The sequence below is a fragment of the Dermacentor andersoni genome, chromosome 3 (genome assembly GCF_023375885.2).
Source record: "Dermacentor andersoni chromosome 3, qqDerAnde1_hic_scaffold, whole genome shotgun sequence".
Taxonomy (NCBI): domain Eukaryota; kingdom Metazoa; phylum Arthropoda; class Arachnida; order Ixodida; family Ixodidae; genus Dermacentor; species Dermacentor andersoni.
The window spans coordinates 67611949-67624047 of NC_092816.1; the positions used below are offsets into that span (position 1 = coordinate 67611949).

Here is a 12099-nt window from a genome sequence, read left to right on the forward strand (position 1 = left end):
GGTCAACGCCCTTTGTTCACAAGGAAGTCGAAAATTGCAGTGTCAAGTGAAACTCATCGTTGGTAATAGCGCCATATAGGGTTTTGCCTCCACCTCTTTCTTTTCTTTTTGACTTTCATTTTAATGATTAAATTTTAAATTTCATTTTATTCTTTACGTTATATATAACAAGGCACTTTCCGGTTGAGTGGGGTTATGTTGCTTCTTGTCTCGCCTCGTCTCAACTCGTCTCGGACCTCTTCAAATAATAAATGAGGTGTCCGACGGCGCACTTTGAACCCAGGTCCCCCAGCACAGTATCCCGATGCTCTACCCAATTATGCACTTTGTTTTACTTTATATAGAACCCAATTATCTGCCCAATTCACAACTCAAAGAGCGCAAATCGATCGAAGCCAACGTGAATAGCGAGAACATATAAAACAGAAATCTTTCTTCTTTCTCTCTCTCTCTTTCCTTACCTTGTAAAAGTGAATATTCTCCTTTGCCTCGGACATTGCTCTGAGCTTCCGTTCCTCGCCAAGTGAACGGCCGCTGGGGTTGCGGGATGCAGAAGTTGCAATGCTGAAGTCCGAGTGTGCGGCGTGCTGCTGCCAAACCGGTCGGCAAAGATGGTGTTCTTGTGCGGTAATAGAGGCTGCCACATGCCTTGCTTGCTTCTTTATTCTGCGTCTGCAATCCAGACGAGGAAAATATATTATAGGAAATTGTAATTTTATTTAGGAAATTATATACATATATATATATATATATATATATATATATATATATATATATATATATATATATATATATGTATATCGTCGTGGTAACATTTGGCTTTGTGGCTGGAAAGCGAGACTGCCACTCCGTGCGGCAATGCGGCATGTCCCTACATATTGTTTTAATCCTCATCGCATTACCGTCAACGTTCATCGTGACATGGGCTCTGCCAGAAAAAGTAGATACTTGAGCAGATCATCGGGCTATTGTGCTGGAGGGTCTTTTTGAAGTCCACCATTGGATGCGTAATATAACATTAATATGATATAATAATAATATCATAATAACGAAGATATGCCTACCCCCCTTAACCGGAAAGTGCATGGTGATATATATAAAAAAAAAAGATGTATAAGTCGTAAACGAAACAGGAATGAAAAAAAGAAGAAAAAAAAGCTCTCTGAGCAACAGCGGCAAGTTTCTCTTGCCCTCTGTGCAGTTCTGTATTTGTCTTCCTTGTCAACAAACGGTGTTGCTCCCTCCTTGCGGTTATGCTGTCAGCAATCGTATGACTTCGAAGGATGACGCCGCTTATCTCTTGCAGCAGCCTATCCCTGGTGATTTCAGTCGGCCGCTTTACCTGACGATTGCGCAATGCATAGCAACTATAGGAGCCAGGCCGCTTACAGCAATATATAGCAGCGTGTACCGACACTATTAGCCTCATCGCGTGTACGTGTCATTGCGCTTCAAAGCGTAGAGTGCGGGGGAAGTGCGAGACAGCGGGGGGTTATCTTAATCACCCCGCGTTGCCCGGCGGAGCGGCATTGGTGGAAGTGAAGCGGCTGGCTGCGGAACAGGCGCTCGGCATCGTCGACAGGTTTTGCCGACGGCGTTGTTGTTGTGTCCGAGAGCACTACCTGGCGTTTAACGCGTGTGGCGAAGCACTGTCGTGAAAAGCAGGAGCGATGGCGGAAAAGACCAAGGAAAAAATCTACAAGGTGAGATATATCGAAAGCATGTCCGTCTTGAGCTCCTCTCTCCTTGTTTCTTTCTTATTTATTTTTTTCGCGATCGTGAGTTAGCCGAAACTAATGGCAATCTGTCCCCGCGCGCGAACGCCTGTTGGTGGCCGGTAAGCTCAGTGTATTCTTAATAGCAATGGCAGCCGCGGTAAACGTTTTAACAGCTTAGTTATCGTAGCCTATGCGCTAGCCCATGCCGCAGTTCGAGCCGAGGCCCTCTGTCCTAAATCTTTACTTGTGTACCTTCAATATGGGCAAATAAAGCATCTATTCCAGGCTAGTTTAAATTATCGTTTTTACTGCTAAGTCTTGACTAAGACGTGCAAGATTCGGGCACGAAGCCTCCTACTTCACGCAGAGAATGTTAACCAGATTACTTTTACAGGGACGTAACAGCGGCAGTATACGGGCGAATGCCTTGCCATGGCTGTTATTGTAGTGGCTTCCCGATAATGATCATCAAGATCAAAGGCATGTCAGAGATAAAATAAAGAAATGAAGGAAGAATGACACCTCAGCCTGTTTCAAACAAATTGGTCTCACTTCGTGTAAGCTCACACTTCTGGCTTCTTCTGTCAATATAGAAGCCACTGGATCGAAGTGCGTTCAGGCTTCAAGGGTAGCCTTTGTCAATGTTGGCTTGGGTGTTCCAGAACAGCGTGATTAATACAGAACGTATAGGAGTATGTGGTACCTAATTCCTTTCAAATTCTGTCTTTAACCCGCCGTTGTTGCTTAGTGGCTATGGTGTTGGGCTGCGGAGGACGAGGTCGCGGGATCGAATCCCGGCCACGGCGACCGCATTTCGATGGGGGCGAAATGCGAAAACACCCGTGTACTTATATTTAGGTGCACGTTAAAGAACCACAGGAGGTTCAAATTAGCGGGGTCCCCTACTACGGCGTACCTCATAATCAAGTCGTGGTTTTCGCACGTAAAACCTCGTAATTTCTTTTTTTCCAAATTCTATCTTTTTCTTTCGTGTCTCCCAAATAAGTAAAGCGCACTAAACGTAGCCTAATGCGTGCTGTCTGAAAAGCAAGCATGCGATTCCACACAAGTTAAACAAATCAAGGTATGGAACGCTGGTAAAGCTGCACAAAAGTTGACAAGGACGTGCAACTATGTGTCAGCCATTTACGCTGGAAGACAATCCTTGAGAACATAAATTCCCACGATATCATATACAAGGCTGCAGACCCTGTGACTCGAAGCAAAAACTTTCTAGAAATTTTAGCGAGTAGAGGTGCACGTACTTGGGCACTTCGCTTTTCATGCATTGACTTTCTGGATGTTAAAGTGACAGATATTACATATTACCCGCTATCCTTCTTTCTTTTATGCTGAAATATACTTAGGGAAACACATTTGACGTAATAATGAGCAAAGTCGTACTTGCGGACATACAAGAGCCGCAGCTGTGAGTTCGTAATTTTACGAACGCAATTGTTGTATCCTTGTATTGATCATTTATTCTTGTATTGTTTCATATCCACTCCTGCCCAAGGTATGGCACTCAAGCCGGCAGTATGCACCAAATAATCAATGAGCTCATCAAGGGAGCCTAACCAATCGGTATTCGTCCCATAGAGCCAATTATTCATTGTCCGACTCCCGAATTCAGTCAAGCATCTCTAGATCTCCTAACAATGCATTTTCCAGCATTGTCTTCTAGCGTTTATGCCTCCCCAGAAATACCAGAAAGCAGGAGAGAGAAAAAAAAGTTAAAGGCCGAAACTCTCTGACATGAATAATCGTAAATAGTCCATCGGGCATGCCATTCTGAATGCGCTGAATCTCGTAAGATGACGAAGCATGTGGCTCGGTCAGTCCTTCGGAAAGAAATCGCCTGACAACGGCTAAACTAAGAGATATTCAATTTTTACGACCTTTGAGGCGTAGAAAGAATAACTTCTGGGCTGGTTGGTCTTGCATTGCTGATGAGTGAAATTAACGCAACGAACGACAACACACACTGGAAGGTACGACGAACTGCGTCATACTGTACGTACTCAGTTCACTTCACGTTATCACTGTGTTCCTGAAAAAATATATACCTTGGGAAGTAGAGCCATATTGTTGCCAACATTGCCAATAACACAGTCAATCAATCAATCAATCAATCAATCAATCAATCAATCAATCAATCAATCAATCAATCAATCAATCAATCAATCAATCAATCAATCAATCAACCTGCTCAGGGGCCGAATTCACACAGCCCTTTGTACGTAAGTGCTGTTTGCCATTGGCCGGTTTCCTTCGGTAGTATGGCCAACAACACGATTGCCTCGTTGAAGAAGACTCATAGCCAAACATCTGCTATTACGATCAGCTTTAGCGTAACAACTTTTTTATGAATACAGGGCCGAGCGAGCCCTTCGAGCGAGGCGGTGGCGGCCCTCGATATATGCCACACTCCACAACATCTTATAAAAAGCGTTTCTTCCGTACCTCTATCCAGCGTCAGATCTACAGACGAGGGAGAGAATCCACGCGTGTTTAATTTCTACCCCGCAACTCGTTCCTATTTATTGCGTTGTATAGCGCTAAAACAGGACGGTCCTAGTCTTTTGCGAACCCTTCGCGAGCATTCAGCCTTGCCTTCCGGGTTGCTTACCTTCAATAGGCGCTGCAGAGGAACCATTCCTTGGACTAGCGCCAATTTGCAATCTGTTTGTTGTCCCGGCAGCTTCTTTTGGATGACTACCAGAGCACGAGCGAATGCACGGGCATTACCCCGTAGTCCTTCCAACGCCTTCAACTCCTGCTCGGCATGCGGCGAAGAGCAGACCCGGTGTTGAGTTTAGATTTTGTCCCCGTGCCAGCTTTGCTGGACTCGTACGACCGTGCTAAAAAACATTCGCGAGTTTCAACTGTATCGGGTTTTCTGAAATCGAAAGGAACATCCAGGCATTGTTTCGTGCAAGAACGAGAGGCCAGGAAATGTTCATAGCCTTAGTTGTGTGTTAAATGTACCTAGATTACACACACAAAGACGTCGTTACCTAATTAGCACCACGCACGTCCCAGCTGCCGCGTCATAACGTCATCTCACGTGTCCTCGAAAACTACTGACGTAGAAGATTTTAATGATACTGCGAATGTATAAAAGCATCACGAATCTAGAAAAGCCAACCTTGCGGGATTCTGCAGGACCTATTTGTCATATTCAGTGTCCCTGTGTTTCGGCTTGTCGATTAATTCGCCCTCGCGCTACGAGCTGCTGGCCTTCTGGTTAGCTCAGATGGTAGAGCGACCACCCCGGGAAGGCGTTGGTCGCGGGTTCGAATACTGGACCAGGGCAAATTTTTCCTCAGTGGCGAGGCTTCCTTTCTGAAAAAGCTGTATGAGTTTCCGTGGGTTTCCTTTGTAGCTTCGTGATAGATTCAGGTGGATGACAATTTTACCTTTCATGAATCTGCCTCCACCTCGCGAGATTCCATGGAACTGGTTTGCCGGAAATAAACAGATTATTCTGGCGCCAACGTGAATTGTGGTACATTAATCGAGGGAGTCGGGTGACGTCACGTGGGACTTCCTGAATGAGTTTTACAAGCACAGCATTCCCATTCGCTATACGTCTTACTTATTAAATGTTACTTCGTGCATCGTCGTCTAAGTTTCTTTGCTTTGAGTGTCTTTCCACCTGTTAAATATACTCACCATAAGATACATTGCCAGTCCCGTTCACGAGGCCCAGGGCTAAAAGCTGTTCGATCACCAGCAGAATCTGGGTCCCTACGCACACATAGACATAAAAACAGACAGAAAGTCTTATTAAGCTATAACACGTCCGTAAGAGGAGGTCCCAGCCACTCCTAACGTTGGACATATTAGCGAAGGCGGTCAGCCAACGTCAAACAGATCTTAACCAACGAAAGAATGTGTCAGTGGGGCCCCTAATGAGTTCATGGCTGCATTCGCGAAGCTCTTCGTTCACAGGAACCGTTTGCCGGTCGCCGGTGCCCAACCCTTGATTCTTGTCAACTTACGGGTCTCTCGCATTAACAACTGCTGCGTACATGACTGGCGCGCTGAGTACGAACTTATCAGTTCGAACGCAACCGCGTGCGCCTTCGCAGTTCGGCGAACGTTTCTCCGGCACCAAGACGAAGACCGGCGAACCTCAGGACTACGAGGTCCTGCTGAAGAGATGCCTGAAACGCCAGGAGCTCTTCGAAGACCACGAGTTTCCCTGCGTGAGTGAGACCATCTGGGGCACCAAGGAACCCGAGTTTGAAGTCTTCTGGCAAAGGCCTTGGGTAAATACTGCGCAGTCTTTTTTGTATCGGTTTTTAATGCGGAAGCATTATACGGCCCATGAGGCAGAAAAGCCGGCGTTGTCCGCAACGAATGGTGCCAAAAATCAGTGTGACGTCAGTACGAATACGGAAGATAGTAAATGGTATAACAACTTTAATTAGTAGTAACAATGGGTAATTAACATGAATAAAAGGTAATTAAGGTCAATTAGAGTGAAGTAAATTGAATTAAAGTTAGAACAAGTTAGACTAAGGGGACTTTAGGTAGAGTAAAGTGAATTAAGGTCAATTAAATTTAATCAAGGTGAATTAAAGTGGATTACGACAGATTAAGGTTGGTACAAATTAGAGCAAGGTTGATTAAGGTTGGTACAAATTAGAGCAATTTGGATTAAGGTAGAGTGGTGAAGAACGCGCGACAATGTATGGCGTCACGTATCATGGGCGTAACTAATAATTTGGAGATGTCATTATGCTTTCGCATTGTAATGAAGTAAGGATACTGAAGTGACTATCAACCTTTTTTTCTTTCAGTTAAGGGATTTATTTATTGACTGATTCGTCAGGCTTAAAGTCCCCAAGCAACACCTTCTCTTTAAGAGAAAAGCAGTAGCAATTGAGGAGTATCGGTTCGAAGCTCATCAGTAACATCTCATTAAACCCTACCCACTTACACAACGTAGCGAAGGAGTCCGGATTAACTTTGACCACCAGGACACAGCCTATCATTTCTGTTTCGCTTAGTTTGATACCTCAGAATTCGTATTGGGGCACGCGAAAACTTGACGCACAGCCAAGATTACCAGATTGGCCTATTAATTAGCAAATTGGGCTACTTCTCGTCCGAGTTGCCGTCAGAAATTTGCTGTCAGCTATGTCGCTATTTTGGGCTATATTTAATTGTTTCTGAAAACAGATCTCCCCCCACACTTTACAACTCGTCTCCCCGAGAGCCACTAATTAAGCTACACTGAAGAGGGGGCGGGCGCCGGATCATAATTCTACTGGATGGTCATCTTAAGTTGCCCTTCGCACGCAAATTCGGTGATAGTAAGAATGTAGCAAATCGTAATCTGGGGGAGGGGGGGGGGGGACTGCCAGTCACCATGTACTCTGCTTTGCGCAAGAACTAAGCAGAACACTTATTGGTTGACAACAGAGTTGGAAGCTTTTATTTGGCTTTCTTTTACTTCTTTTTTTTTGCGGCAAGTTCTCTCGAACAATTCAATTTGTGAAAGCTGTTGAATTTGTGAAAGCAGAAAGCATTGTAGTAGCCAGTTTGGTGACATTCCTGTTTCTGAGGGACAGCCACCATCTATTAAAATGCGTTTTGTCTCGTAATCTATCGCATTATTTTGTGCTTTGTGTTGTGTTGTGTTTGGTCAAACTGTCGTCAGTTATAACTATGCTGAATAGATACTATTGCTGAGCGTGTTTACTCAGTGACGCTGTTTGTGTTCTTTCTGTGAAACGACTTTTCGCTCCCTCTCTCCCCTTTCTTTTGCTTTGAGAAAAATAAACGACCGCATTGTCATAAATTCCGCATTTACCTTATCATAGGTTTGCCTGCGAGCCTGTATGGCCGCACTCCTTGAACTGATGCAGCAAGTGCGAGTGCAATGAAACAGTGAAACGCGGCATCATGTGACCACATACCTGCGCGTATATTTAAATAGTCTCCTCGTAGGCTCCCGGACAAAGCCACAATAACGCTGACGCTGACGGTGACGTAACAAATGTGCCGCTGTATGAACGGGAAATTTTATTCAGCACCTTTTTTGGCGGCCTACCCAGTATCTCTGTAGCGCAAGCCTCGTGCGAAATCTCGGATTTCTGCTTTCCGTGAAAGAGACTAACACGTGAATTTTCTTGCGGAAAATGAACTTATTGTATGACTGGAATAACGTCACAAAAACACTAATTTTTCTGCCTACCATTGGGCTACTTACTTACGGTAGCCCTGCGCACAGCCTGTAGTCGTGATTTTAATACGCCGGATCAAATCTGGATGATCATATTAAGTTGCCCCTCGCACGCAAATTCGGTTATAGTAAGAATGCAAGTGCGAGTGCAAGGAAACAGTGAAACGCGGCATCATGCTGTGAACATTTCAGCAAATCGAGGACTAATTATTTATTACTATATTTATGTTTTTATCCAAATAAAATTTTTAGCGATTTTTTTTTTCGTACAAATGTGCTCTTCGTGACCGGAAATAAAGTTTAAACGAGTTACATTTTCTTTTATGTGGAACTGTATTTGATCATCACGAGGTTAACGCCGGTACCATAACCTAACTGCAAATACATATTGGAATTCCGCGCCCACCGTATTCGATTTCCGCATCCGGGAATCGGATCCGTGACCTATACTCAGCAGCAGAACGTCATGACCACTGTGCCACCTTGGCGGGTGGCACTTAAGAGAGGCTACCAAAGCACTCTTGAAGGGGCACCTAAGAGAAATTTTAAGCTGGATTGCTAAATTAGACCTCTGAAATATTAGGAGCGTTTGTCATACTGTGAGCGAAGCCTCGTTCATTCAGAAAAAAAAAAACAAGTATAAGGCGGAAATACTTGCTCGAAATTCACGCGTTAGAACCTCATGACGTCACGAGATTTTAAAATTTGCAATGGTGAGACACTAAAGTAAAATAAGTTTTTCAACTGGCAATATGGCGGGAAGGAAAGGGGGGGGGCGGGGGTGATGCAGCAGCGTGTCAGTTTAAAATTAAAAATTTTAGATTTCTTGACTCGTTAACCACGAGTTCTCCGGCCCATGTCAATAATGTTTTGTCCATCTCTCGTTTTCTCAGGAGATATGCGAAAAACCGGAATTCCTGAATGAAACTTTCAGTCGCTTCGATGTCCAGCAAGGTGGACTCGGTGAGTAACGGACGTTGCTGACAACCGGGAGCGTAAACTGCTGGTAAAAATTCTCCCCAGTCGCACATGGTAGAGTGCTAAAGTAGCGTATGCCGTACGCCGGTGAATAAGTTTAATGACGTGAGTCCCGAATGTAGTATTACCATGATGCGCTAAAAGATATGGTACGCTGCATTCGCATTCATGTAAGCACGGCTGTAGAGCACGCTTTGTCGCTCAGGCAGCCCACCACGTGTGAGGCGCAAGCGTTTTGATGGGGGCAAAATGCAAAAACGCCCAGGTATACCTTGCATTGGGTGCATGCCAAAGAACGTCACGTGGTATGAATTATTCCAGAGTCCCCCACTACGGCGTGCCTCATAAACATATCGTGGTTTTGGCACATAAAAGTACAAAATGTAATTTATTTTTCAACATTGTCCTTACCATAGTAATATTGCCCACTTTCTGAAAGTTTTAGCAATGATTTTTTATTGATATTATCAGGGTTAAAATGTGATGCTATATGTCAATCTAAAGCTCAATAATTTTACTTTTAAAAAACTTTAATTTGAGACACAAAGGTTATGGTGTAATATTTAATATTGTTTGTGAAAAACGAAATTTATTAAAAAATGGATAGCACATTTCCGTTGTTGCGTTGATAACGCAAAAAAAAGAACAATGAAGAAAGTTTCGAAATATACAAAATGCTTTCACGTAATTGCCTATAACACGAGAAAATTTCAACGTTCGAGGTATTTAGGAACATGAATTACAAGAAATTGTTTTCTGCTTAGTGGAAACTCCCTAGTGGTACTCAGGGTCTTGTCAGTCATCCGAACCATAAACTTCTGAATTCCGTTCATCCTCAAAGTTGCATTTTTTTCATTACCTTTTATTGAGTGTTGTTGTGCCACCACATTTTGATTCTTGTTGCCTATTCATTTTCTCTAGTCTGTCATGTAATTTTTGCCACTCTTTTATGTAGTACCCTCGTGGTTAGAGCCTTTAGAGGTTTCGTGGAATAAATAAATAAATAAGTAAATAAATAAATAAATAAATAAATAAATAAATAAATTCCATACTTGATTAATGAAAAATCCATTTGAGTGCCGTAATTATGGTTCGAACCTTTTACAGAAGTACGTTGTGTTGTAATGCAAATCTCGTTAAAATGTGATTATTTATTATTTGTGAAAAACGAAATTTATTTTTAAAATGGATAGCACATTTCCGTTGTTGCATTGATAACGCAAAAAGAATCTCATTCCTATGAATGAACTGAAGAAGATTCCGGTCATTAATGATGCGATAGCAAATATTCCAAGATGCTATTTAACCAAACCATCAATCCGAAGTATATTGAGATAATGAAAGAGCGGAGAGCTGGGAATCACTCGATATGTACTAATCGCACGGATAGCTTCATTTTGAATTATCTGAAGCGGAAGCAGATGGGTTTTATAAGTTAATCCCACCAAAAGTAATGCAATGGTCTAAGTTAATGCAGATGAAGGCTCATGCGAACAGAACGCTTTTTAAGTCCGTAAATAGTGCCCAACAATGCCGCTGTCCTTTCGAATTTCTTTTTTTTTTCTGTGCTTTCAACACACACTTTTGCTCGGCTCTCGTTGGTCGTGGGGCTCAACCATTTATTTTTTAAGTAATGATCTGTAATCTAAGATGTCATCAGTGACAATTTTAGTCATCGCCTCCGTGTATAGCGAAGCTTCCTTTGTGTGCCAGGTAACTGCTGGATGCTAGCATCCATGGCCACTCTGACTCTGCACCAAGATCTGTTCAAGAACGTGGTGCCCGAGGGCCAGAGCTTCCAGGACAAGTACGCCGGTATCTTCCACTTCCACCTGTGGAAGGCCAACCGCTGGATCGACATTGTGGTCGACGACAGGCTTCCCTACAGGGAGGACGAAGGGACGTTGGCCTTCGTAACTTCCAGCGCTAGCAACGAGTACTGGAGCGCCCTCCTGGAGAAGGCCTACGCCAAGTGAGCCTGCTTCGGCAAACTACGTCCCTTCTGCGTGCTGCCTGCGTGTGGAAAGATTAGAGAGTCATAAATCGCGATGCTTAAGTCGCATAAGAAAGTCGACTTCCAAATAAGTATTCTTCAGACTATATTTATTGACTGGCGATTGAAGGAGGTGGAAGGAACACAAAGTTAACCTGGAATTGTAAGACTGTACTTGTCGAACACCCAACCTATTAATTAGAGCGAATCGACATTATAGGGGACCGAGAGCTAAGAAACAGTGGGCGACAAAATTGTACTACTGTAAGGAAGGCAGATGGCGACGCCGAACTGAAATTTTTGTATTAATTCGCCGTGACGTCTAAGATAGCGGAAACGACTGACCAAGAAGCTTGTTGATGGTCCACTAAAAAAAATTAATGTGAGGTATACAAATATTAGTAGGAAAATTAATAGAAACGACGTGACAAGGCCGGAAATATACAGCATACGGTCTTATACATCCACGAACATATAAATATTAAAGGCAAAGGCAAGTCGCACCGCAATGAGTTGGTAAACAAAGTCACAAACAAAGTCACACAGGCGGCCGCGCAGTAGAAAGCGATGAGCATGTAAACAAATGAGGAATTACAAAGAGTTAAAATAATACACGTACAGAATATGACAATCAAGGCTGAGCTTCAGCACAGAATACAAAATTATATGACACGTAATATAGAAGCGCTAATAATTGCAAATATTGAAAGTAAGTTGTAATTACATTGTGTGTCTATTCAGTGCGTTATCTAGTACTTGTTAGGGATGTCGGTATTTTCGTAAAGATGTTCGATCGAGTGCATTCAATGCTTTTCGCTGAGTTATTTTCTATGGCCGTGGGCCCAGCAATATTGCGAGTGAGGAATGCCGGTGAGAATCAGTGGAGGGAAGCTCCTGTTCTAGCTGCCGCCTTTGCATCGCGTATCGAGGGCATTCGAGGACGAGAAGGCTAACATCCTCGTCGTCGTTGCCACATGAGCGAGCTGTGGGAGAAGCCCGTTTTATGTGATATAGAAAACGTTCGGCGTATGCTGCCTCAAAGCATAGTCGGTGAATTAGTGTCTCGGTACATTTCGGAAGTTCTCCATCCAGTCGGTATTTGAGTTGAGGGCCCACTTCGTAAAGAATTGATTCCTTAGTATATTCATTGGCTCCGCGACATTTTTTTTTTTTTCACTACCGCGTTTCATCGGCCCAGACGTTGGAGGTCAGCT

General features: G+C 43.5%; 1 protein-coding gene across 1 annotated transcript in view; it reads left to right on the top strand.

The window, feature by feature from the left end:
* Positions 1 to 839: 839 nt before the first annotated feature.
* The window catches only part of LOC126543519 (calpain-A-like), a 46953-nt gene continuing 35693 nt past the window's right edge, over positions 840 to 12099 (top strand). Inside the window, exons 1-4 of the mRNA XM_055062358.2 lie at positions 840 to 1703; positions 5813 to 5992; positions 8808 to 8877; positions 10606 to 10864. Of these exons, the coding sequence (XP_054918333.2) occupies positions 1671 to 1703; positions 5813 to 5992; positions 8808 to 8877; positions 10606 to 10864 (542 nt within the window). The 5' untranslated portion in view covers positions 840 to 1670. The remainder of the gene's footprint in view (positions 1704 to 5812; positions 5993 to 8807; positions 8878 to 10605; positions 10865 to 12099) is intronic.